Below are 26,960 nucleotides of genomic sequence, written 5' to 3'. Positions count from 1 at the left end.
AGTTCTTCCTGACCTTCAGAAAGGGTTTCTCTCCCTCTTTCAACACCACTGACATCAACTGGCCTTTGGTCAGCCATTGCTGATGATAACTTCCGTTCACTGCATTACCACTCTAAGGTAGCATAACAGTATCTCCTTTTATCTGGAGACTAACGATGGGCCAGTTTACTGCACTTTTGCACCAATGGGGGAATTAGCCATTTGTCACTGATTTCCACCCCCTTCCACATCATCCTACTTCTATAATGTGTCCAAATTGTGGAGGTCTATGTGTTAGAGAGCAACCAACCATAATTCAATATTAGAAACCATTTATTGAAAAAATAATTCATCCACACACTTTCAATACAGCAACACATTCAGCAAGAAATCCAAAAGAAAGTTGCAAACATGCATTTCCTCTTTCCCTCACTATGTACATTTAGTATTAATTTGGCTAATTAATTAGACAGATAGAGGGGAGAGGGTCTTTTTAATTTAATTGGCTAGGATAAAATTATTAGTAGTAGGAATATAGTTTCATTAGATCATAGAAGATATTAGTAGAAAGAGCATTGATTTGAGTGGGAGTCATTGCTAATAAACTCGTTGACCAAGTCCGTTTCCCCAATGCTTTTTCTAGATGAGACTTGTTACCCTAAAGTTACCCTACAGAATATCCTTGCCTGGTTCCCTTGGATTATTATTAAAAGCAGTCTTTGAACCTTAAACATCAATATGGAGATCTTAAATCCATATATGGCACATATAACAACATGTACTCTTGTTGTATAAGACAATATGATCATTCATGGTTGTAATAGTTATATATGTTAATTATAATATTGTATAATGTGATGCATAAAGACATTTATAATATAGTGGGTTCTTCGCAGTGATGAGGCGAGGTGGTACTGAAACATTAGCTCTGTATGTTAGCATATGAAAATGCTCAGTAAGGCATGAGGCAAGTGAAGCATGCTGATCTGACAGCTAGTGTCAAATAGATAACATCAGTGTTATAACAAGACTCTGACAAGTAAGAACTGATTTCAACCAGGTTGATTAGGTAACAAGGTGATGAGTGCAGAATGACTCAGCACTGAAAGCTCATTGGTACAGTGATTAACTGCATGTGTATATAAGTAATGTCGTGCTGTACTTAACCACCCTTCTACTCTATATGATTGATTGGCGGAGCACTTTGATGGAGAGTCTGTATATATGTAAATAAACCTGTATATAGTTAAGTACACAGAGTGTTGTTGGACTGTGTCTTACTATAGCAACTCACCTATGTGGACTGGTGGTGACTTACGTGGATTGGTGGTGGTAGGACTAGGTGGTCAAAATCTGCTCAAACAACAACAGGGTTATGGGCCCAGTCTGACCAGTCCACTCAGTCTGACCAGTCTGATCATTCTGTCCAGTTTGCAGTGCCTGGTGAGGTGATTCCAGTCTGCCTGGTCTGCAAGGCTCTTGATAAGGTCAGCCTGCTGTGGTGTGTTGAGCCGGAGTGGACGTCTGCTGCCATTGTTGGAGTATGGGAGTGAAGACTAGCTCAGAGAGACTTTGAACAGCAGTGCTGGAAGGTTTTCAACATGGCTCTTATCACAACAGCTCAGATTGTGGGGAAGCTCACCTCCACTAATTACAGTGTGTGGGCTCTCCGCATGGAGCATTATCTCAAACGTGAGTGTTTGTGGTCAGTGGTTGAGTCACCTCCAGCCCAGCTCGGCAAGGAGGACATGATAAAGGACGAAAAGGCAATGGCGAATATCATACTGAGTGTGGGAGACAGCCAGTGGAACCATCTGTCGGTTAAGAACATGGCTAAAGCTGCTTGGGACTGTTTAAAAGCAGTTTACGTGCAAAGTATTGCTGACTCCCTTATCGCAATTATTCGGCGGTTTTACAGAACAGTAATGAAGCCGGGGGAGTCTGTAAGAGCACACTTAAATGCCCTGGCACAATGTTGCCATGAATTAAAGCAGAGAGGGAAGACAGTGTCAGACGAAGATAAAGTCAACTTAATCCTCAGCTCACTGTCGGTTGAATATAACATGCTTGTAATTTCGCTTGAGACAGCTGAGACAAGCAAATTAACCTTGGAGTACGTAACAGGCTGGCTGATTGCGGAGGAACAACATCTGCAGGAGTCTGGTTATCTACCAGCTTGTCAGAGTTCCATACTGGGGGAGACAGCAAAAGAAGTTGCCAGCAAGGAATCGTCAACCACAAATCGACTTGGTGAGGTGTTGGAGGTTGCCCTGAGGGTGAGAAAATGTTTTTGCTGTGGCTCGACAACACATCTTAAAAGTGCTTGTCCAGAGTGGAAAACCAGGTGGAGGCAAGGAGGACAGTCTGCAGGTTCCAAAGACTGCTCCAAGGCATCGCTTGTGGTGTCTAAAAATGCTGCCGTTCCGGGAGTGTGAATTTTAGACGTCCGGACTTCGCAGATTTTTTGCAAAGACTAACATTTGCTACAAGATAAACAGCCATGAAACCGTCAACACATCAGTTTAGCTGACAGCCACAACTCTGAGGTACTTTGTCAGGAGTGTGTGACTTTTCCAGCATTGTAGCACACTTTCTCTGATGAGCTGTGTGTACCGTCATTAGAGAACAATTTGTTAAGTGTGTTTGTTTTTGACAAGGCTGGATTTACAGTTATGTTTACTGATAAGGTTTGTAAAATAATTAAAGGGGATAGAGTGCTGGGAATTACAAGACTGCAAGACAATGTTTATGTGTTTGAAAACACTGCTGAGACTAGCTAAAACTGTGCTAAATGTTAACCCACATGATTACTGTGTTCATTTAATGCACCGGAGATTGGGGCATGCTAGCTTTTATACAATTAATAAGACACTATCTATTGTGAGGAAACAAGGTGTAAAGGATTGCAGTAAATACTTGGATTGTGAAGTGTGTAAATGTGCAAAATCACAGGCATTCCCTGTAGCTCAAAGGAGTGATAGAGTGACTGAGAGGCCACTAGCCTTAATTCACGCATACCTGATAGGTCCATTTCCCAAGAGTCACTCCAGTAACAGATATGCATTAATACTAACTGACAATTACTCAAGGTTTTCCTGGGCGTATGTCTTGAAACAAAAATCTGAGGTATGCAATACTATTAAATGTTTGTACAAAAAGGTACAAAAGCAATTAGGAAGTCTGTGTGCCATCCAGACAGACATGGGAGGAGAATTTATGTCCTCAGCATTTAAACACGCTGCACAGCCAAGGAAGTGAGCATAAAGTGGCAAACGTAGCAACGCCTCAGGAGAATGGAATTGCAGAACGCAGAGGTGGAGTGTTACAGACTACAATGCATGCTATGCTAAAGGATGCAGGGTTGCCTATTAGTTTCTGGGCAGAAGCCTTAAAGTCTGCTTGCTATATAAAAATAGGCTTTGGACAAAACCCATTGATAACATCCCCTACAAGATGTTATATAATCAAAACCGTACTCTGGATCATCTAGAGTGTTTGGCACCAAGGCATGGGTAAACATTCCATTAAACCAGAGAAGAAAGGGGGCAATAGATCTAATAAACTTTTGTTTTGGGGGTATCAAACGGGCATGAAAGCCTACCAGTTTGCAAATGAGCACCAAAACATAAGTTTTAGTAGATCAGCAAATTTCTGTGAAAACCATGGGTGGAACAAGATTCATGCTAATGATTTGACTAAACAGGTGGCACTACCCATAACAATGGAGGAAGAAAGCCCTACCTTAAAACAAGAAATAAGTTCACCTAGTGTATCTGAGGTTGTACAGAGTATGGATGGACCTCATAGGTCGACATGATGTAAAAAAGGTGTACCACCTAAGAAATATGGTTATGTAAATAACTTTGTAAACCATGTATTTATTAAGGAGCCGCAAAGCTATCAGGAAGTATTAGCTATGGCTAAACCGGAGAGAACTGCTTAGCAGCAGGCCATGCAAAGGGAGTACGACTCATTAACTGAAAATAATGTGTTTTCTGTAACAAGTCTGCCAGCAGAGAAAAAGGCTATAGGGTGCTGGTGGCTATACAAGGTCAAAATGGTACCAGATGGCAAAATGCAAAGAAAAGCAAGACTAGTTGCTAGAGGCTTTTCACAAGTAGAAGGAGAGGACTATGATCAGGTGTTTGCTCCCACTGTGAGAGCAGATACTTTGAACACAGCATTATGCAAATCAGGGCAAGATAAGATGCAAGTACATAATTTTGATTTTACTACTGCATACTTGAATGCGCCTCTGGAAAAGGAATTATACATTGAACAAATACCAGGGTTTGAAGGTACAAACAAAACATTGGTTCTAAAACTGAATGAGGCATTATATGGATTAAAACAAAGTGCCAGGGAATGGAATCAGTGCTTGAGCAAAGCATTAATCGCTCTAGGATTTGAACAGGGTGTGGCAGATCCATGTATGTTCTATAAAACAATTGAACAGACAGAGTGTTATCTATTAGTCTTTGTTGATGACATCTGTTTCATGTTCCATACTAACACCCAATTACAATGGTTTATGGAAGCCACGCAAAACTTATTTAAAATGAAACATTTGGGAAGCATAAGACACTATTTGGGGGTGGATATAAGCAGAGATTCACAAGGCTGGTTTAGTTTGTTGTTGTTCTGTGACTTTCTGCAATTTATAGTCTGTAGGGTGTTTTGCAGAGCTGGGTACCAAGATTGGTGGATGAAAATGCCTTCTTCCTTTCTGTTAAAATTGTGCCCTACAGACTATAAATTGCAGAAAGTCACAGAACAACCAGCACATTCCACAGAACAATCAGCACAGTCAACAACCATCTTCCTTATCTTCACACCCCTTCCAACCCTCCCAGCAATTAACACAGAACAATGGTCACATTCAACAGCCAGTTTCCTTATCACTACCCTTCCAGAAAGTCCCACCAAACAATGGGCACATCCATTTCATCACACCCCCTCCAGCCTAGAAATAGCAGCTCTCCAGCAGCCCTGGCCCCACTCAATGAACAGCAGCCAAGAAGGTCAGAGCGCCTGCTCCGGCTGCAACGCCACTGAGGATGTTCTCTGCAGCTGAGAATGAAATGTCTGGAAGAAAAACTTTCTCCAGTAGAACACAGCACTTGAGCCCGAAAGATTCTACAAACCCTAACAACAGGGTTATGGGCCCAGTCTGACCAGTCCGCACAGTCTGACCAGACTGTCCAGTTTGCAGTGCCTGGTGAGGTGGTTCCAGTGCCTGGTGAGGTGGCTCCATGTATAATCACTCATTGGTACAGTGATTAACTGCATGTGTATATAAGTAATATTGTGCTGTACATAACTACCCTTTTACTCTATATGATTGATTGGCAGAGCACTTTGATGGAGAATCTGTCTATATGTAAATAAACCTGTATATAGTTAAGTAATTTAGTTTAGTTTTAGTTTATTTTCGATTTATATCCCGCCCTTCCCACCGAAGTGGCTCAGGACGGCTCACAGCATATAAAATCTAACATAAAAATATTAAATTTAAACATTTTACACAGTTAAAATATTAAAAAACATAACAGCAGTCTATTAAAACTACACTCAGTTTCCAATGCCGGTTAGTTATAAGCCAGCCGGAAGAGGGCTGTCTTACAGGCCCTGCGGAACTGGTATAGTTAAGTACACAGAGTGTTGTTGGACTGTGTCTTACTATAGCAACTCACCTACGTGGACTGGTGGTGACTTACATGGAGTGGTGGTGGTAGGACTAGGCGGTCACAAATCTGCCCAAAAAATGACACTTTATTGATTCCAGCATAGTAAAGGGTAAGCATAAGACTCAAGACTGAGCCAACACTCAAAGTTCCCGTGCTAGTGTGCAATTGGTCCATTCAAACCAGCAGGGGTCTTGATTGGAGCAGGGCAGCAGGGATTTGGATCCTGCTGCCTATTGTTCTCAAGTCCCCAAGCTCCATCCTTCAGGCTCTAATGAGCCAGGCAAGAACTCCATATTATAAATATAATTTCAACCACATATCCAATAACTTTGTTGTATACTTTTTGAGGAGATGTATGTTTTAGTAAAGAGCGATTGTGACAGTCTTCTGGCTTTTTGTGTTTGACTTCTGTATTACAGTTCCTCCCAGGTTTGGCTTGCACTACCATACCTTCAGTCTGTCTCATTTTGGAGTTTCCTGACATTCCATAAGATCCTTCCTTTGCTGAAACACAGTTCAAATGGTTCAATAAAAAGTCTCTTGCATTAAAAGTTCATACTTTACAACAATACCTTCTCCCCCTCTCACTTTTATGCAAATTTTTCTGTTTCTTGAAAAGCGGGCATAACCCAAATCAGGTATACTTCAAAGTTAGACTTTTAAAAAAAAATTCAAGAGGGTTTTTAAATACTCCAAACTGGGACCTAGCCTTACTCTGATATCTAACCAATTTGTACACCCTGACCTTTAGCATGACCTCCAAATCTAATTAGTTCAGAAGACATTTAATCATTAATAAACCCCCTAATAACCTGTATTTTGACACTGTGTGTGTCCTATCCATTCCCAACATTTTCTTCATTCTTGCTTCCTCCCCACAGCTCCCTTTAAATTAGATGGATTGAACATGATCTTGTTATAGTCACCAGGAATATTATGGAAATATGAACACTACCAACATATTGGTTGTCCCTTTACTATAAATCTCTGGATTTGAGAATTCTGTTAAATAGTATAATCTAGGTTAAGAGCTTGAGTGTGATCATGGATCCAGGCTTGCTGTTTGAAAAGCAGTTTGGCCCAGTGGCCTGAACACATCAAAGTCACCTCTAGTTAAAATCTGGAAAGTGATATCACTTCGGCAAATGATGCTGTAGGAATTCTAAAGCATTGTTTGATACAATGGTATCAGTTCCAGGGTTTCAATTGGAAGTGAAGTCAATGCATCAACTTATAACTTTCCACCCCCCCCCATCTCCCCACCCCACACTCTACTGATCTGCCCATGCAAATTCCTTGTTTTTTAACCATGAGGCTGGATTACTGTAACATGTTCTGTGTTGGTTTGCCCTTGAAGAAACCCAGAAATTGCAACCAATCTAAAATCTGGCAGCTCAGTTGTTGCCAGGGGCTATTGGTTATTCAAGAGTTGTATCACTTGTTGGTTAGGCAGAACTTTGGATGGATTTTGGATGGGGTATGAACTGCAGAGAAATGATGAAAGGCTGCTGAAGAAAAATTCTTGTTGTGTGTCAATTTGCAGATCTTGGGCCCAGAAGTAGCTCCCAGTAGAGAGGTGTTAATCTACATTTCCTTAATTCAGGGGTGGCCAATGGTAGCTCTCCAGATGTTTTTTGCCTACAACTCCCATCAGCCCCAGGCATTGGCCATGCTGGCTGATTGGAGTTGTAGGCAAAAAACATCTGCAGAGCTACCGTTGGCCACCCCTGCCTTAATTCATTATTTATGCAATTAAAGGTTTGATTGATTGAGCTGATTATCCCCCTCCCTAATTATGAACACTATCTCTTTCTGGCTTGTTCAGAATTGACTTACAGAATCCAGTAAAAAAAGTCAATAATACTTACAGATGATAAATTATATAAAAACTCACCTTTATTCATCTGAATTCCATTTGGGGAAAGATGCCTTTCTCTGCATTTTGCATGCTTTTTGGCTATTCAATTTATGGTACTTTCCTTACTCTCCATCCTTTGCAGGGGGAATCACACCTGCATACTATAGTTGACTTAATCCTTTCACTTTTCAGCTCTCACTCAACCACTTCTAGTTATTAAATTTAAAACTGTGCCTTTGAAAGTTCTCACAAAAATGCACTTCATCTCAATAAAAGGTGCATGTCTCTTATTTGCTACTCTCCCCATGGGTTAGTAATGACTCAAGACTTGACGAGGGACTACCTTTACCTTTATCCTCCATCACAAGAAGAATATAGTTAGAGTCCAGTTTCCCTACTTTTAACTGACATTATAGAAATACTGGATACATGAAAGGCATATTTCTGTTACTTTTTGATACATCCGTCATTTGATACAGACATATTGCTGTTGATGTCGAGGACTAAAGAAAATTCTATAATGCCCTTCAGAGATACAGATGGACAAGGAAAAATGAAACGAAAAAACATGGTAGATGAAAACATTGAGCGTTTTCCCACATAGCTTACCTCGGAGCGACGTTCCTCTTCACTGCGCAGCGTCTGCGTGGATTTCGCACCAACTGCTCTGCATAACCAGGAAGAGCCGCGGCTTTTGCGCCGCAGATGTAAACCGCTAAAAACCAGTTTACATCTGCGACACAAAAGCCGCGGCTCTTCCTGGTTATGCGGAGCAGTTGGTGCGAAATCCGCGCAGACGCTGCGCGGTGAAGAGGGACGTCGCTCCGAGGTAAGCTATGTGGGAAAACGCCCATTGTCATTTGTGTCTGGGAGAGATGCTTGGTCACAAGGCTACTACTGAAACTAGTGTGGCTGCTTATGTGGCCATGTCCTGTAGTATGTGAGATGAAATCCATCAACTGCACCATATGCAATGATTCTTTACCTGTACCTCACCAATTTTATCAGTCAGGGGACATACTCATTGGTGTGATCTCTTCTCTAGCTGCATATCCAAATGACATTCTGTATTTCATGGAACACCGTTCACGGATGATGATTAATAATCCTGTGTAAGGATTCTTTTTCTTTTTCCAGATCACTTGTGGTTGAGACAGGGCTGTGGAGTCATAAATTACTTGAATTACAATTTATTTCCTTTTCTGTGTGCAGACAAGAATTTCAGCAGACACTGGTGTCACCATTTACTTTGCTTGTGTCGACTCATGTTGTATGTAATAATGATGTGGATTGAAGACTTTGCCACACCATGGTTTACTTAGATAACTCCTCTGTGCTATCCCCTTGTTATAGTCAATACTGAATTCTCTGAGACTTGTGATGTCAGTGGCCAGTAGGAGAAAGACTAATTTTGAAATGTTGTAGCTTGATTTGAATATCCATGAATACTCACACTTTCTATTTCTATTGTCTGATGTAACTACGCCACATGTCCCTCTTTACAATCCAATTTTTCTTTCCTCGCCTTACTTTTTCCTATAGAGATTTGCAATTTGTGAATCAGTTGTGCAGAAATGACAAGGCAGCTTTCCTAGCAGGTATTTTTCTGAATACAACTGAAATCTGTTCAGTGCAGCTTACTTTCTGGGAAAGGTTCAGAGATGGCAGTTGAAAATATTTCAAAATGAAGTAAAAAATATGTGTATGCATTAATTAATAAGACAGTTTCGATTAAGCCAAATTCATCACTTTCAGCATGTTGGTCTTTTGCAGTGTTTGGTTGTCCTTCTTCGCAACTAACTTGAGCACCAAAGGGAAATCTATGGTAGCTGTGGAGGTCTTCTCCATCTTGTCATCCAGTGCTGGGTTACTGGGTTGCATCTTTTCCCTTAAATGTTACATCATCTGGTTTAGTCCTGAGCTGAACAACAGGGAGCAGTTAACTAGGAAAGGATGAAAACTCTAGGATAAAGAACTACCCACTCAGAAATCCCAGTTCCTAAGGATTCTTGAAGGAATGTGTCATAGTTTAACTTGCTTAGAAGTTCTTCCTGACCTTCAGAGTGGGTTTGTCTCTCTCTTTCAACCCCACTGACATCAACTGACCTTTGGTCAGCCAGTGCTAACAGCTTTCCTTCCCTGCATTACCACTCTAAGGCCCCATACAGTCCCTTCTTTTATCTGGAGACTAGTTAACAATGGGCCATCTTACTGCAGTTTTGCGCCACTGGGGGAACTAGCAAATTGTCATCTGATCCCCCCTCATCATCATCCTATTTCTATAGTGTGTCCAAATAATGGAGGTCTCTGTAGCAAAGAGCAAACAATCACCAACATTCAATATTAGAAACAATTTATTAAGAATAATTTGTCCACACACAGACACTCAGCACAGCAACAAATTCAGCAAGAACTCTAAAAGAAAGTTTCAAACATGCATTTCCTCTTTCCCTCATTCTGTACATGCAGTAGGTGGTCTTATTCTTAGACAGGTACCGTTTTCTCACTAGGCTTATTCCAATCTCGGAGCCCTTTCCCCCCGTGCTTCTGTCCAATTTTGCACAAGTTGCCACGAGGCTACAACTTGCCCCTCCTCTTTCCCACAGCAAGCAAGATCCTTTGAAAACCAGTGTCTGCTTGCAGCGGGAAAGAGGCCGGACAAGTCACATCCTTGAGGCAATGTCTTCAAAATTGGACAGGGGGAGGGGCGGTGGCTCAGTGGTAGAGCATCTGCTTGGTAAGCAGAAGGTCCCAGGTTCAATCCCTGGCATCTCCAAAAAAGGGTCCAGGCAAATAGATGTGAAAAAACCTCAACTTGAAACCCTGGAGAGCCACTGCCAGTTTGAGTAGACAATACTGACTTTGATGGACCAAGGGTCTGATTCAGTATAAGGCAGCTTCATATGTCCATGTGTCCAAGAGCCTGGGAGAAAAGGGTTCCAAAACCAGAACAAGCTTGTGAGAAATCAGTGAGGGTCTTTAACTTAAAACTTACAGAACACCTAAAGGTTTTCAATTACTTTGGCAGCTTTCTTCATGCAAGTAGCTTTCTTCCGGAGCTTAGATGTGAGAGCTCCTTCTTCCTAGATAGAATCACCCCCAAAGTGGTTCCCCCACTGCACATAACCATTCAAATATCTCTGCCCACTTCTTGTGTTTCAAAGAAGCTTTTCTTGAAATCTCCAGGAAGACACTTCCTGGCTTCTCAAACCTCCCAATTCTCTGTCCCCTTCTAGGTGTCACCTTCTATCTGGAGGGGGAAGCTAACCACATAATTGTTTCTGACCAGGAATATTCATGAAATATTATGTTTCTATTTTCTTTAATATGTTGAACTCATTTAACACATGTTGAATTTAACACATTGTTAAACACAATGCTCACAGCTTGCTTACTAAGAAAGAATGGTCACTAAACAGTGGATTAAGAAAAAAGTTTCTTATCCCCTCAATGTTAAAAATATAGATATTTAAGGTATGGTCCAGCATCTAATATTGTATTTCAGGGGTGGCCGGTAGCTCTCCAGATGTTTTTTGCCTACAACTCCCATCAGCCCCAGCCAGCATGGCCAGTGGCTGGGGCTGATGGGAGTTGTAGGCAAAAAACATCTGGAGAGCTACCGTTGGCCACCCCTGGTGTATTTTAAAGAAAAGGAGTTGCCTAGGAATTGAGAGAATGCTGTGTGGCCTTTATATAGGTATTCTTATATGTATTATTGAATATTATGTATGTGTGGTATTTTCTTATTTACCTGGGTTTCATACTTATTGTTGCAAATATAACATTTGATTATAAAAGACTGAAAAATTGAAAGGAATATTTATATTATGTTCTTTCCCCCTCATTGTTGTCAATTCACCATTGCAACACTGGTTTATTTTATTATTATTATTATTATTATTATTATTATTATTATTATTATTATTATTATTATTATTATTATTATTATTATTAGAGGGCCAGCATGGTGTTGTGGTTAAGAGTGGTGGACTCTAATCTTAAAGACAGGGTTAGATTATGCACTCCTCCCCATGAAGCCTGCTGGGTGATTTTGGGCCAATCCCAATTCTCTCAGAGCTCATTCAGCCCCACCTACCTCATGGGGTGTCTATTGCAAGGAAAGGGATTGTAAGCTGCTTTTAAGACTCCTTGGGGTAGTGAAAAGTGATGTATGAAAACCAGCCTTCCTTAATTTATCATCTGCTTTTTTCATTGTTCCTCAAGAAAGATTACAGATATGGAAATGAACGGAAGCCTTTGCTGTTTTTGCAATCAAAGAGATTACAGATATGATAAGGATTCAGTCAACTGGCAAGAAAATTACAAATGATGATAAAAGATTGGAATCAAACAGCAAAGTGTCTTAGTTAAAAAAAAAAAAGCTGGGCAGGTCTACAGGTCTGAGAAAGACAAGTCAATTGATCAGTAAGTGGAGGGCAGAGCCTGGGGAGAGCAGAATATGGGGAGAAAAGTGAGCTCAGTAGGAATGTGATGCCATAGACTCCATCCTCTCCAGCTGACATTTCTTACTGGGGAAGTGGTTTCTGTAGTCTGGAAATAAGCTTCTAATTTTTTTTAAAAAAAACTCCTTCCGTAGTATCATTTAGCATGACCTCCAAATCAAATTAATTCAGAAGATGTTTAAGCATTAATCATGATATTTGTATTTAATATGTATTTTTGTCACTGTGTGTGTCCTTTTCACTTCCAGCCTTTTCTTCATTCTTGCTCCCCCCTGCTCCCTTTAAGTTAAATGAGTTGAACCTGATCTTGTTATAGTCACCAGAAATATTGTAGAAATATGAGCACTACCAATATAGCAGAGTAATGGTTGTCCCTTTATTATAGGTCACTGCATTTGAGAATTCTGTTAAATAGTATAAACTAGGTTAAGAGCATGAGGGTGATCATGGATCCAGCCTTGCTGTTTGAAAAGCAGTTTGGCCCTCTGGCCAGAAGTAGCATTGCCAGAATTTCACCAGGTAACCCTGGTAACATTTGGGACTGGGACACAGATAATTGAGTACAGGGAACAGAGTGTCACAGACAGGGAATTTTTATTTATTTCATTTTTTTGAGCAGGAATGCACAGGAATGCAGTTTCAACTGGCTTGGCATCAAAGGGTGTGGCCTAATATGCAAATGAGTTCCTGCTTGACTTTTGCTATGAGAAGGCCTGTGTAAAACAATGGTGACATCAGGGAACATTGGGTAATATGCAAATGAGTTCTTGCTGGACTTTTTCTTCAAAAAAAAAAAAAAGCCCTTCTCACAGAACATATCAAAGTCACTTCTAGTTAAAATCCAGAAAGTGATATCACTACCATAAACGATGCTGTAGAAATCCTAAATCATTGTTTGACACAATGATATCAGGTCCAGGGCTTCAACTGGAAGTGAAGTCAATGCATCAACTTATGCCTTCCCCCCCCACCATCTCCCCACCCCACATTCTACTGAAAAAGCATGGGGGGGGGTCTTGGGAGCATCAGCAGGAGGCTTCCCACCTCAAAGCTGTAGGTGGCAACTGTAGCCAGAAGTATCCTGCGTCATTCTGCATCTAGATCATCAACTCTGTCCTTCCTTAGACCCAGCTGATCTGCCCATGGAAATTCATTGTGGGGTTTTTTTACCCATGACGCTAGATTACTGTAACATGCTCTATGTTGGCTTGACCTTGAAGATGACCCAGAAATTTCAACCAGTCCACAATCTGGCAGGTCAGTTATTGTCAGGGCAGGGCTATAGCCAGGATTAGCAAATTTGAAGGGGGGGGGCTCAATTTTTCAGGGGGCACCCCAGTGGAAGACAGTGGCTAAACATAAAAACTGTGTTATAATAGGTGATTTTAACTACCCGCAGGTTGATTGGGTCAATATGTGTTCTGGTTGGGAGGAAGAGATTGAGTTCCTAGACACTCTCAATGACTGTGCTATGGAGCGGATGGTCACAGAACCTACCAGGTGATCCTGGATTTAGTCCTAAGTAATGCCCAAGACCTGGTGAGAGATGTAAAAGTGATCGCACTGCTTGGGAGCAGTGACCATAATGTTATTGATTTCACCATTTGTATAAATAGGGAGTTATTGTTGGAACTCTCTGTCTGGAGCAGTGATGCTCTGTATTCTTGGTGCTTGGGGGGGGGGCACAGTGGGAGGGCTTCTAGCCCAACTGGTGGGCCTCCTGATAGCACATGGCTTTTATGGCACTGTGTGACACAGTGTTGGACTGGATTGGCCATTGGCCTGATCCAACATGGCTTCTCTTATGTTCTAAAAGGCTCTTTTAAAAGTCTGGGAGGCTGCCAGCTGTTCCATTTCCCCTCTGGAATGCTTGCAATCATGTGGTAGGGGGTAGCAGAGGGGAGAGCACCCAAGAGAGCTGCCACTTGAGAAATCGCATGGGCCTATCAGGGTGTTGAAGCAGCCTCCAGCATCCCACACTTCTTAAAGGGGCTGCCTATCAGCTGAAGTCAGGCAGCAGGGCCCCCACAGGCCCCTTCATTACTATGGGGCAATGTCAGAAGCTATTCATTATTCAGGACAGTTGCATCACTTGTTTGCTTAGCAGGACATTGGATAGATTTTGGAGGGGGTATGAACTGCAGGGTGATGATCAAAGACAGGTAAAGACAAATTCTATTTTTGATGCCTCTTGTGTGTCAGTTTTCAGATTTGGGGTCCAGAAGTAGCTCTCAGTAGAGAGGTGATTATTCACTTTGTCTTAATTCACTACCTATGCCATTAAAGGCTTAATTGATTGATTGAGGTGATTATCTCCCCATTAATTATGAAAACTATCTGTTTCTGCTTGTTGAGAATGGATATACAGGATCCAGTAAAAAAAACCATAATACTTACAGGTGATAAATTATATTAAAATCATCTTTCTTCACCAGAACTGCATTTGGAGAAAGCAGCTTTTCTTCATATTTTGCATGCTCCTTTGCTATTCAATTTGTGGTTACTTGATACTTTTTTTTTTAATTACAGCGTCATACTATAGTTGATGCAATCTTTTCTCTTTTCAGCACTCACTCAGCTAGTTCTGATTACTAAATTTAAAACTGTACTCTTGCAAGTCCTCACAACTATGAATAGCATCTTAATGCAATGTGCATGTCTCTAATTTGCTACTCTCAACCCTCCTTCAAGATATGAAGTCTATTTTCCACAATTTTAACTGACCTTATAGAAAGACTGGATATATGAAATACCTGCTTTTGATATATTAGTCTACTTTTCATAAAGACATGCTGCTGTTGATGTTGAGGATCAAGGGAAGTTCGATCATGCCCTTCAGAGATGCAGATGGACAAGGAAAAATGAAACGAAATAATGTGGTAGATGAGTACATTTCCATTTGTTTTTGGCAGAAATGTTTGGTCACTCAAATGCTGCTGGAACTGGTGTGGCTGGTAATGGTGCCATGTCCCATAATATGTGAGATGAATTCCATCAGCTACACCATGCACAATGATCCTTTTCCTATTCATCACAAATTTTATCAAGCAGGAGATGTACTCATTGGTGGGATCCCCACTCAGGCTACATTCACAAATAACCTCCTGTCTTTCACGGAGCACCCTGCACGAATGGTGATTAGCGACCCTGCGTAAGGATTCTCTTTCTTTTTTATACGTTGTGCAGATTGTTTGCAGTTGAGAGAAGACTGCTGAGTCATACAGTATTTGAGTTGCAATTTACTTTTCTTTTTCCATTCACAATTTGTGAATCAGTTGTGCAGAAATGACATAACAATGGTCTTTGTGTTGAAAAATGGCATATGTCTGTTGAAATGACAAAGGTCCCATTCTAGCAAGGATTTTCCTGAATACTACTGAAATCTGTTCAGTGCAAGTTACTTAATGGAAAGTGTTTTGGGGTGGCATGTATATAATTTCAACATGAGGTTGAAAATATGTTTATGCATTAATTAAGGATTTGTGCATAAAAATAGGAATGGTAAACCAGAGTATAACCAGTGAAAGGACAATTGTAAGGACTAAAACTTATGACAGTAGTACACAACATACATCTCCACCCCAAAAGCAAACATATGAAAGTGATCTTATGGACTCATACTTAGTTGCTTGCGATGATGGCAGAAGGTGATATGAAAAAGGGAAAGAAAAGAAAAGAAAAAATAAAACAAGCAAACCTTTCCATGTGCCATTGAAGCTGATTTATTCACAAAGCTTATCAATTTTTGTTGTTGTTTTGTTTGTCAGACTAACTCTTGTTACTAATGCCCAGGTTTAAAAGACTGCTCAAAAATTAGATGCTCAGATGGAAAGATGAACGTTGCATGTACTTTTGCATCTCTTTATTCACTTTTGCAGGTCAATAACAAAACACTACCAGCATATCTTGGCCTTGGCATTTGCTATAAAAGAAATAAATGAGAATCCCAGTTTCATATCCAACATCAGTTTGGGTTTCTACATCCTCAACAGTAATGACATTGGAACAATGACCTATAGAGTCACTCTCTCCCTATTTTCCGCATACCATAAGCTGGTACCCAACTTCAGCTGTTCTGCACAAAAGAAACTTATAGCTGTCATTGGAGGGCTTTTCTCTGAAATCTCTGCTAATATTGCCACCATTCTGAACATCTACAAAACTCCACAGGTAGGCTGCATGCAGGAAGCTGTAGAAAATACACAGGCAATTCACCATTCATCTTTAATCCATTAAAGAAAAACTAATATGTATGCCTTTCCTTTCAGCTCTCTTATGGATCGTTTTCCCTCACACAGGATGACAAAAAGCAATTTCCTTTTGTGTATCAGATGGTTCCTAATGAAGCCTATGAGCACAGAGGAGTTGTCCTACTACTGCACCATTTTGGATGGACTTGGGTTGGCCTCCTGGCTCTGGATGATGACAGTGGAGACAGGTTTTTTCAGACTGTAGAACCAATACTGACTGAGAATAGCATTTGCATCGCTTTCACTTTCAGATTACCCAAACCATCTTATCTGGAAGAATTTGCAGAGTTTTTTTTAATGCAGTGGGAAAAATACCCTGTTCTCCTGAACAGAAAAGCCAATGTATGTTATATTTACAGTAAACAACCCGCCATGATAATAATGCATTCAATTCTATTTCAGGCACCCTTATTTTCATTACCATTACCCGGTAAGGTGTGGATTACTACATCCCACTGGGACTTTGAATCAGCCTCTATCCAAAGGTTTTGGGATATTCAAAGTTTTCATGGTGCCCTGTCCTTTGCAGTCCATTCCAATCAGCCACCAGGATTCCAAAAATTCCTTCAGACCGTTAGACCTTTTTGGCATGGACGAGACAACTTTATCCAGGACTTCTGGGAACAGGCATTCAGTTGTTCATTGATAGCATCTAACGAGGAGAAGGAAAATATACAGACCTGTACTGGGGAGGAGAAATTGGAGAACCTTCCTGGGATTTTGTTTGAAATGAGTATGACTGGTCATAGCTACAATGTTTACAATGCTGTACATTCAGTGGCACATGCTTTACATTACATCCACTTACTGAAATCCAAACACAAAAGACTGGCAGGAGTAGGAAGTCTGGATTTCCAGAATGTACAACCTTCACAGGTAGTATTACATTCTTAACGTCCATCATCCAGAGACAGTAAGAATAGAAGAGAGCCAGCTTGGTGTAATGGTTAAGTGCGCAGACTCTTATCTGGGAGAAGTGGGTTTGATTCCCCTCTCCTCAACTTGCAGCTGCTAGAATGCCTTTGGTTCAGCCATAGCTCTTGCAGAGTTGTCCTTGAACGGGCAACTTCTGTGAGAGCCCTCTCAGCCTCACCTACATCACAGGGTGTTTGTTGTGGGGGAGGAAGGTAAGTAGATTGTGTGTCACTTTGAGACTCTGAGACTCAGAGTGAAGGGCAGGATATAAAACCAATATCATCATCTTTAAGTTCATTCAAAATTAATTGAATGTGACTAAACTCCATGACCTCAAACCAGGGGACTATGTGAATACACTGAGAATACACTGTCTAGTTTCTCCTTGGCCAGTATCACATGTAATTTGCACAAACACCACTTGTACAGTTCAGCTTTTCGCAGCCACAACCTTAAACCTCAGAGCCTTCCCACTGACTTAGCCAGCCCTTGTGGCACAGTGCTCAGATTTCATGAGAAGTCCTCTTGCCCTTCCCTGGTCCTTGTCCCAGCATCTTTAGAATTCTCCAAAAAGTTCTCCTCACTCAATCAGGTGTAATTAACTGGTTGTCTGTAAACCACAATGAAGTCTCTAGTTTTATCTTTGCTTCCCCTGATCTATGCTGTATTGGAGAGCTGCTCCTACACCCCTCTGACCAGCTTGTTGCTCCAAACTTTGCCTGCCTGCTCCCTGTTGCCAGCATTGTTACCTCCTTTCCTACTTCTCATCTTCTGACTGATGTGGGAATGCTACCTCTCCAGCTTTTGCTTTGTTCCACAGTCATCTCTTCTCCACTGTGAACTCTGGAAAACACTTGCTAACCCAACATAAGATTCCTCATTCACCTGAGATTTGTAGTTACCCTTTTTAACAGACTTGACCATCCAGCCAGATCCCATCATCCTGCAAGCAGCAGCTGTCGAAACTCATTGCACAAACTCTATTAACCCAATCTAAGCTATGCGTGAGCCTCAGCCACCAACCAGACCTGCCCGGATACCCCCTACATTCACATCCTGTGCTTTAAAAACAAAGATTTTTGGCTATACACATCAACAGGTAAAGCTACATATAGATAAACAGACAGATGATAGATGATAAATGATGATGATGATGATGATGATAGATAGATAGATAGATAGATAGATAGATAGATAGATAGATAGATAGATAGATAGATAGATAGATAGATAGACAGACAGACAGACAGACAGACAGACAGACAGACAGACAGACAGACAGACAGATAACTTCCGATCTGTGGATGACTTCATAAAGCAGGGACCTAACATTTTAAGGTATCTCTTTTTGCTTTTGTTTTGTGTTCTCTTTCAACCCAGATCCATAGCTTTTTAAAGAATATCTTCTTCAATAATAGTGCTGGAGATATTGTGTGTTTTGATAAATACAATGAATTAGTTACAGATTTTGATGTTACTAACTGGGTAACCTTCCCCAATGGCTCATTTGTTAGAGTCAAAGTAGGAAGACTGGATCCTCATGCCCCTCCAGGCAATGAACTGAGTCTTAATGATGCTCAGATTGAGTGGCACAGAAGTTTTAACCAGGTGAGTCACTATTGCAGGCACTTAAATGTCTACATTCCGTCTTTCATAAGCAAGCAAATTTCTCTTCTTTCTTTCTTTCTTTCTTTCTTTCTTTCTTTCTTTCTTTCTTTCTTTCTTTCTTTCTTTCTTTCTTTCTTTCTTTCTTTCTTTCTTTCTTTCTTTCTTCCTTCCTTCCTTCCTTCCTTCCTTCCTTCCTTCCTTCCTTCCTTCCTTCCTTCCTTCCTTCTGTCATTGCAGTTTTGATGTCAAATTTCTCTTCTCTACCTCCACTCCCCTAGGGAGATTTCAGCAATCTTTCCACATATGCATTTATATGTGGGGGCAGGGAGCTGACACTCTGACCTTTTCCTAACATGTCAGTTTATGTCCTCATTTCTTCACGATATGAAACAACCTAAGTGCATACAATATATAATTTTGCTAAAATGTTGCTTCTTTCTTTGATATATTCAGTATTCATGTTGGAAAATTTCAAAATTGTAGTTGCAGTTGTAGAAAATGGACCACCGTAGTACCCTGGGTGACAACATCTGGGGCGTTTGTCGGTTGGGGGCAAAGAGGCCAAGTAAGGGCTTGTAGTCCATATGGATGGTGAAGGGGCAGCTGTATAAGTAATCATGGAATTTTTTTTTTACTCCCACCATGATTGCCAGGCCCTCCTTGTCTATTTGCGCGTAGTTGCACTCCGGTTTCTGCAATGTTCTGGAGTAATAGGCCACTGGGACCTCTCTGCCATCAGGCAACACATGGGCCAGGACAGTGCCCACCCCGTAGGGGGAGGCGTCACAGGCCAAAACTATGGGCATCCTCTCATCAAAGTGCGCCAGCAAGCTGTTGGATGTCAGGAGGTCTTTAACGGCCTGGAAGGTGGCAGCTGGCCGGCGGACCCAAACCAACGGAGCCCTTTTGTCTAAGAGTCTATGCAAGGGTTCCGCTACCGCCTCCTTGTGCGGGAGGAAGGCATGGTAAAAATTGAGGATGCCTAGGAATGCTTGCAATTTGGCTTTGTTAGTGGGGGTTGGTGCGTTGCAAATGGCTGTGATTTTGTCCTTGGAAGGGTGGATTCCATTCGCATCCACCGTGTACCCCAAAAAGTCTATTGTAGGGACCCCTAACAGACATTTTTCCCTATTTACCTTGAGCCCCGCCTCGTTGAAACTCTGCAGTATGGTGCAGAGGCAGCTGGCGAATTCCTCTTCCGTTGCTGCGGTAATCAGCGCATCATCAAAAAATGGCTGGACGCCGGGAATCCCTTTTAAGAGAGAATCCATTAAGCTCTGGAAAATCCCTGGGGCCACGCTGACCCTGAACTGGAGGTGCTTTACCCGGAAGGCACCCTGATGTGTGACTATGGTTTGGGCCTCGGATGTGGTGGCGTCCACCAGAAATTGCTAGTATGCTTGGGCCAGATCCAGCTTCCCAAAAATTTTGGCACCAGCTAGGGATGCTAACACATGACTACCCACTGGGACCGGGTATGCGTTGTCCTGCAGCGCTTTATTGATCATGCATTTGTAGTCTGCACAGATACGGATGCTCCCATTTGGCTTGACTGGGGTGACAATTGGGGTTTCCCATCTTGCATCGGTGACCAGCTCCAGGACCCCTTGTGACACTAGGTGGTCTAGCTCCTCCTCTATCTTGGGTTTCAAGGCAAAGGGTACCCACCGGGCCTTTAGCCGTACGGGCAGCACGTGGGGTTTGTTTATAACAACACTAAGCATGGGCGCATCAACAGTATGTTCCTAGTGTCCCATCAAAAACTGCCAGGAACTCCCCACAGATATCCTGGAAATCCATGCTGGCGGGGGCATGATGGATTCCCTCTACTAGAATCCCCAAAGGTGAAAACCAAGCCCAGCCCAACAGGCTACTCAGGTCCCCTTTCGCCAGCAAGGGAAGGTCTCTCAAAAATTTCCCGTATTGCACCTTGACTACCCTGGCCCCTTTGATGCTAATCGCCATTTTCTGAAAGTCTCATACAAGCACGGGGGACAGGTATAGCTTAGGTCCCACCTTGGGGCAAAGTTTCTTTAGGGTCTGGGTGGAGATGATGGTGTGTGTGGCCCCTGAATCAACCTCCATTCAACAGGGGGCGCCCTCAATAAATACTGTCATTTTGAGTTTATCTGGGGATGGCATGGGGATGTTGCATACCTATCCGACCGACGCAGTGATGGCGTTGATATCCTCTACGATTTTCCACTCATTTGTTGGGGGCTGCTCTCTTGGATTGGTATCGTTTTTGAGCGGCAGACCCTGGCAAGGTGACCCGTCTTCCCACACTGGTGGCAGATGGTGTCCCAGAATCGGCAAGAGCAGCGCTCGTGGTTTTCCCCGCAACTTGCACACTCTCGCGCTGGTTTGTTTCCAGTCGCACATGGCGGCTGGCACTTCTCAGTGGCGTGGTGGAGCTTGAGAGTGTCATCTCCCCGAGCCATCTGCTTCCAAGGAGGATGAGGCGGCTTGGTGTGCGCTCTCCCTGAGATTTCTTATAGGCGGTAGCTGCTTTGATCGCCTTGGGGAGGTCCATCTCATCTTTCCCAAGCAGCTTCCTCCTCAGCAGCTCATCCTACAGCCTGAAAATAAAGGTCCCTCAGTCTTTCCTCCAATCGATGAAACTCGCGGTGGAGTGATAGCCGACAGAGGGCTGCAATATAGTCAACGGCAGACTACATTGGGTCACTGCCTGAGCTCAGAAAAGTCGAAGAGATGGGTTAGGACTGACGACTGTGGTGTGAAATGGGTCATCAGGGCGGCAGTGATGTATGTGTAGGAGGCATCCTTGAGGAGGGTGGGCATCATTAGCCCCTGGACTAGCTCCTGGGTGTTCATCCCACACAAGCTGAGGAATAGCAATCTCTTTTTATCCCCCACAATTCCATGGTAGTGGATGAAGTTCTCCAGTCGATCCAACCAGGTCTCCCATCACTCCCATCACTCTGGGCTGGTCACATCAATCTCGGGAATTGTTCCTGGCGTAGCGGCCATTGTCAGCGCTGGTGGTGCATGCGTGGTGTGGAACACCCATAGCTGCTGGCCTCACTTACTAGGATCCCACCTTTGTCACCAATATAATATAGTGGGTTTTATACAGTAACGAGGCGAGGTGGTAGTGAACATAGCTCTTTTATTGAATACAGCATGGTATAGTGCTGCCTAAGAAGACTAAAGACTAGGGCCGTAAGGCCCCCAATATATACACACCCAAAGTTCCTGCGCTGCCTGTGACTGGACCATTCAAACCAGTTGGGGGCTCTTGATTGGAGCAGGGTAGCAGGATTTGGATCTGGCTGCCTATTGTTCCCGAGTCTCCCAAGCTCTGTCCTTCAGGCCCCAGTGAGTCAGGCAAGAAATCCCACTCCCAGGCAAGAACACCCAATTCTAAGCACATACAGAACACTGCCAAAGCCTTCAACACAGAGACCCATCACCACAGACGATCCTGGTTCCTGTCCTCTGCAGCATCCTGATGTAGAAAGAGGAGGAGGCCTGATTAATGGTAATAATGATAGTACATATTGCAGGCCATGGGTTACCCATAAATGAGAAATGACTTTATACAACTTAACACATATACACATCCATATATGCACAATCACATGCCTGTCATTTGTGTGTGTGAGGTGGGGGGACGGTGGCAATAACTAACAAAAGGTGGTAATAACCAAACATTTGCTAATTGCCTGTTACATACAAAGCCTATCATGTCATCGTTTCTTGATAACAGCGTAGTTTTGTGGAACACTTTCTTGATGCAGGGGCTGCCTCTATCTATGTGCAATGACCACTGCCTTCCTGGCTACAGCAAGAGAAAGAAAGAGGGAGAGAAATTTTGCTGCTATGGTTGCTCTCCCTGTCCAGAAGGGATGTTCTCTGATCAAATGGGTAAGAGATGTATTGTGAAAACTTCTTGTTCAAGGTGCAAATACGCAGCAGCCTTAAACTGAAGTGGATGGTTGGTCCATCAAGGTCACCATTCTCTACTCAAGAGATCTTTCACACTACTTTCCAAAAAAAAAATGCTGGGATATAAACCTTGGACCATCTACATGCCTAACAAATACTCTACCACTGAACTAGGGCTTCACCTGTATTCTTCCTTCTGGGAAGATAAAAATCTGTCATTTGGCATGCAGAAATGCCAAACATTTCATGATAATATCTTTGTACATTAATATGCATCTATGATGGCTTGCACTTTTTAAATAGGCTTAGAAGTGCTGTATCTACAGTTCAGGACTGTGAAGGGTTAAGTCTCCACAGAGCCTTGAGTGACAGGCTGCTCTAAGCCATCTCTCCTTTTGTAAGGAATTGCCCACCAAGAGGGGCAGGACTCCAAGCTTTCCTTCCCACATTCATAGGCCTTGCCCCAGTATCTCTCGCTGCCCAGTACCTGGTCACAGTGGGGACAAATTAATGCCTTGAGCACCCTTGGAGGAATCGCTGCTTGCCTGCCTTTCCCTGGACTCCCCTCTTCACATAGTATGTTTGCGATGGTGTTTATGATGGTGAAGGTCTATATGATACAAGAAAAACAAAGAAGGGAAAGAAACTTAACCCAAAAACTGGAGTAAGAAACCTAAAAGGTTAATATGCAATTAAAGGGCAGAACATTAAAAACAAAGTGTAAAAAAAATCATAAATCAACATACATGTATTTATTGTAGAAAGCTAAAACCATTTAAGGGCCCATCATAAGTCTCTATCCTATGTAAAATCATAAAACCAAAATGGGAACTCACTCAACTTGACCTGATGCGTTTCAACCTAGATTGGTCTTCTTCAGAGGTCCGAAAGGTAAATACTATGTGATATACGGTCTATATGATACAACACCAGATCTGAGCAAGGGATAGGGAAAATAATTTGTTACAAACCACAAATCCTCTTTCCCTCTCTTTAAACATGTTCTATCAGTTGTTGAAATATAGGATAGACTCTTTACCTTATCTGTTACAGTTTTCTACAGAGTTTTGATTACTTCAAAGCTTGCTCCAACTTTGCCAGTTGACCACATGGTCAATGGCTGCCTGAGTGCAGACCAGAACTCAGAGTTCTCCTCAATGCAGCATCCCAAAGAAAGAGAGCTACTTCCTCCTGCAAGGTGGTTTCTTCATATCTATTTCCCCTCCCACTTGACATGGTCCGCCTAAGTCATGGAAGCATTTCCACCAGCTCCTCCCTGGTGATTGTATTTGGAACTTGTAGTCCAAAGTCTTCCAAACTCTGTTCCCTGCATGGTGAAGGGAGGAAGGGGAAGTGTGACCATTCTATTGTCTCTAGCTAGACCCACTATCATATGTATAACAGTAAGCTGGGAAGTCATTGCACTGACTCCCCCCACTTTTGGTATGTTCCCAGCCCAATGTGTGGTAAATTGTTAAGATGCAAAAGGGAGGTTTGGTTTCTTCCCAGCCTCCTAGAAAAGAAAAATGCACTTCTTTACAATTCTTATAATTTTTTAAAGTATCTCCCAACTTCCTTCCTTCCTTCCCATACTCCTTCCAGTTGTACTGTTGTCCCCCCCCCCGACAAATATTGATAATTTTCAGCCAGACACAGCTGATTCATTCTCTCCCATCCTCCAAGACTCTTCTTTGATTTGCTTTTTCAATGTGTGTTACGGCTGAAGAAGAGATGCCTTCAGAACACTCTCACACATGTTCTCAAGATGTGCTGTGCAAGGTTAAACAAGGAGTAACAGAGAGTCCTCCTGCCTGGGGAAGGAAGTGATCATTTTCCTGATTGGCCTGCCCCAGCACTATTAGCTGTAGCATTGGCCAGCCCATCAGCATGTTAGCAGTGAGAAACTGCAAGAAAAAGAAAAAGAAGAATGAAAACCAATTCCTCTCCAGCTTATGTATATTTTTCTTTGAGATATTGCTCACAGTATGAAAATATTTAAACAAACTTTCTTCCCACTCTCCCTTTCAGACATGGAAGCTTGTGTTCAATGTCCAGATGATCTTCATCCCAGCAAAGAGAAAAATCACTGCATCCCCAAGTATATAAGCTACCTCTCTTACCAAGAAGATCTAGGGAGGGTGTTAGTGATGCTGGCAATTTTTTTAACTTTGGTGACACTCCTGGTGCTTGGAATTTTCATACAGCACAGGAAGACACCCATTGTCAAAGCCAACAACCGTAGCCTCACCTATATACTTCTCATCTCCCTCCTGCTTTGCTTCCTGTGTTCACTGCTCTTCATTGGGAAACCTGCAAAGGTGACCTGTCTTATTCGACAAGCAACATTTGGCATTGTTTTCTCTCTGGCCCTTTCCAGTGTACTGGCCAAAACCATCACGGTGGTTCTGGCCTTCATGGCCACCAAACCAGGATCCAGGATGCAGAAATGGGTGGGCAAAAAGATGTCACATTCTATTGTCCTTTTTGGTTCCTTAATTCAAGCAGCTATTTGCACTCTTTGGCTCAGTACTTCCCCACCATTCCCAGATCAGGATATGCACTCAGTGTCTGGGAAAGTTCTTCTGGGATGCAATGAAGGGTCAGCTGCCATGTTTTACTGTGTCATAGGCTATATGGGCTTCCTGGCTGTTATCAGTCTCACTGTGGCTTTTCTAGCCAGGAAATTACCCGACAGTTTCAATGAAGCCAAATTCATCACTTTTAGCATGTTGGTCTTTTGCAGTGTTTGGTTGTCCTTCTTCCCAACTTACCTGAGCATCAAAGGGAAATTCATGGTGGCTGTGGAGATCTTCTCCATTTTGTCATCTAGTGCTGGGTTACTGGGTTGCATCTTTTCCCCTAAATGTTATATCATTTTGCTGAGGCCAGGCCTGAACAACAGGGAGCAGTTAAGTAGAAAAGGATGAGAACCCATACATTCTCTCTTATAGAGTAGACTAAGAATTATCTACTCAGAAATCTCAGTTCCAAAGCATCCTTGAAGGAATCCATCATAGTTTAAGTGGTTTAGAAGTTCTTTCCGATCTTTGGAGTGGGTTTCTCTCCCTCTTTCACTGACATCAACTGGTCTTTGGTCAGCCAATGCTGACAACTTCCCTTCCCTACATCACCTCTCTAAGGCCTCACTTTGTAACGGTGTCTCCTGCTATCTGGTACTGGTTAAGACTGGGCCAACTTAATGTACTTGTGCTCCACTGGGGGAATTAGTGATTTGTCATCTGATCCCCCCCCTTTCCCTATCACCTTTTTTCTACAGTTTGTATGAATAACAGAAATCTATATGGAGCAGCGAAAACAACCATCAGTATTCAATATCAGAAACCAGGCATCATTTTGGGCAGGAGCTCACAGGAGCAGAGCTCTGGAACCTCTGCATTTTATTGTGATCTCTCTTTCCTATCCCCCCCCCCCAAAAAAAAACACCCTTGATTCTGGGCTCCATTGTTCAAACCCCCTTTGAGAATTTTGCTGAACTCAGATTTGACAAAACTTTCTAATTTGCCCCCCCTCCCACAAAAAAATGGGAAAATAACCAAAACATCTAAAAGCAGATAGATGGAAATCTTCATCATGTCACTGTGGTCACATAGGAGAAAGTAATTTTAAAAGTTTGATAGGAGTAAGGTTTTATTGTGGCAATTATAATTCAGGAAGCATTTTAAGGTAGATGCTGAGCTGATATAATTTAGTACACCTTCTGGTGACGTCAGGGGCGTGTGACATATGCAAATGAGTTGTGCTAATGAGATCTAGCACCTCTTTTTCTATAAGAAGATGAAGAAGAAGAAGATATTGGATTTATATCCCGCCCTCCACTCCGAAGAGTCTCAGAGCGGCTCACAATCTCCTTTACCTTCCTCCCCCACAACAGACACCCTGTGAGGTGGGTGGGGATGGAGGGGGCTCTCACAGCAGCTGCCCTTTCAAGGACAACTTCTGCCAGAGCTATGGCTGACCCAAGGCCATTCCAGCAGCTGCAAGTGGAGGAGTGGGGAATCAAACCTGGTTCTCCCAGATAAGAGTCCGCACACTTAATCACTGCACCAAACTGGCTCTCCTTAGAAACCATTTATTAAAAATAAATTTTATATATTTTTTTAAAAACAGTTTCTAACAGGGGTAATTTATCCACACATAAATTTATCAGCATATCAACAGATTCAGCAAGGAATCCAAAATAAAGTTGTACATATGCATTTCCTCTCTCCCTCACTCTTTATATGCTATAGGTAATCTTTTTCTATAGGGAAAAGGATGAGAATCCATAAGT

At 42.4% G+C, this 26,960-nt stretch overlaps 1 protein-coding gene across 1 annotated transcript; it reads left to right on the top strand.

The window, feature by feature from the left end:
- Positions 1-1,652: 1,652 nt before the first annotated feature.
- LOC132583103 (vomeronasal type-2 receptor 26-like) lies at positions 1,653-25,596 on the top strand. The gene is made up of 6 exons (XM_060254770.1): positions 1,653-2,255; positions 14,900-15,138; positions 15,866-16,157; positions 18,533-18,760; positions 22,522-22,648; positions 24,698-25,596. The coding sequence occupies exons 1-6, from the start codon at positions 1,653-1,655 to the stop codon at positions 25,594-25,596; spliced, it is 2,388 nt and encodes a 795-aa protein (XP_060110753.1).
- Positions 25,597-26,960: the final 1,364 nt, after the last annotated feature.

This window comes from Heteronotia binoei, chromosome 15 (genome assembly GCF_032191835.1).
Source record: "Heteronotia binoei isolate CCM8104 ecotype False Entrance Well chromosome 15, APGP_CSIRO_Hbin_v1, whole genome shotgun sequence".
Classification (NCBI taxonomy): Eukaryota; Metazoa; Chordata; class Lepidosauria; order Squamata; family Gekkonidae; genus Heteronotia; species Heteronotia binoei.
The sequence above is the reverse complement of the archived record's forward strand: the minus strand, read 5'-3'. Positions and strand labels throughout refer to the sequence as shown.

Coding starts and splice junctions, on each gene's coding strand:
- LOC132583103 (XM_060254770.1), top strand. CDS start 1,653: ATGGAGCATTATCTCAAACGTGAGTGTTTGTGGTCAGTGGTTGAGTCA. Junction 15,139..15,865: donor ATGGTGATTAGCGACCCTGC/GTAAGGATTCTC, acceptor TCACTTTTGCAG/GTCAATAACAAAACACTACC. Junction 18,761..22,521: donor GGCACAGAAGTTTTAACCAG/GTGAGTCACTAT, acceptor TTCTTGATGCAG/GGGCTGCCTCTATCTATGTG.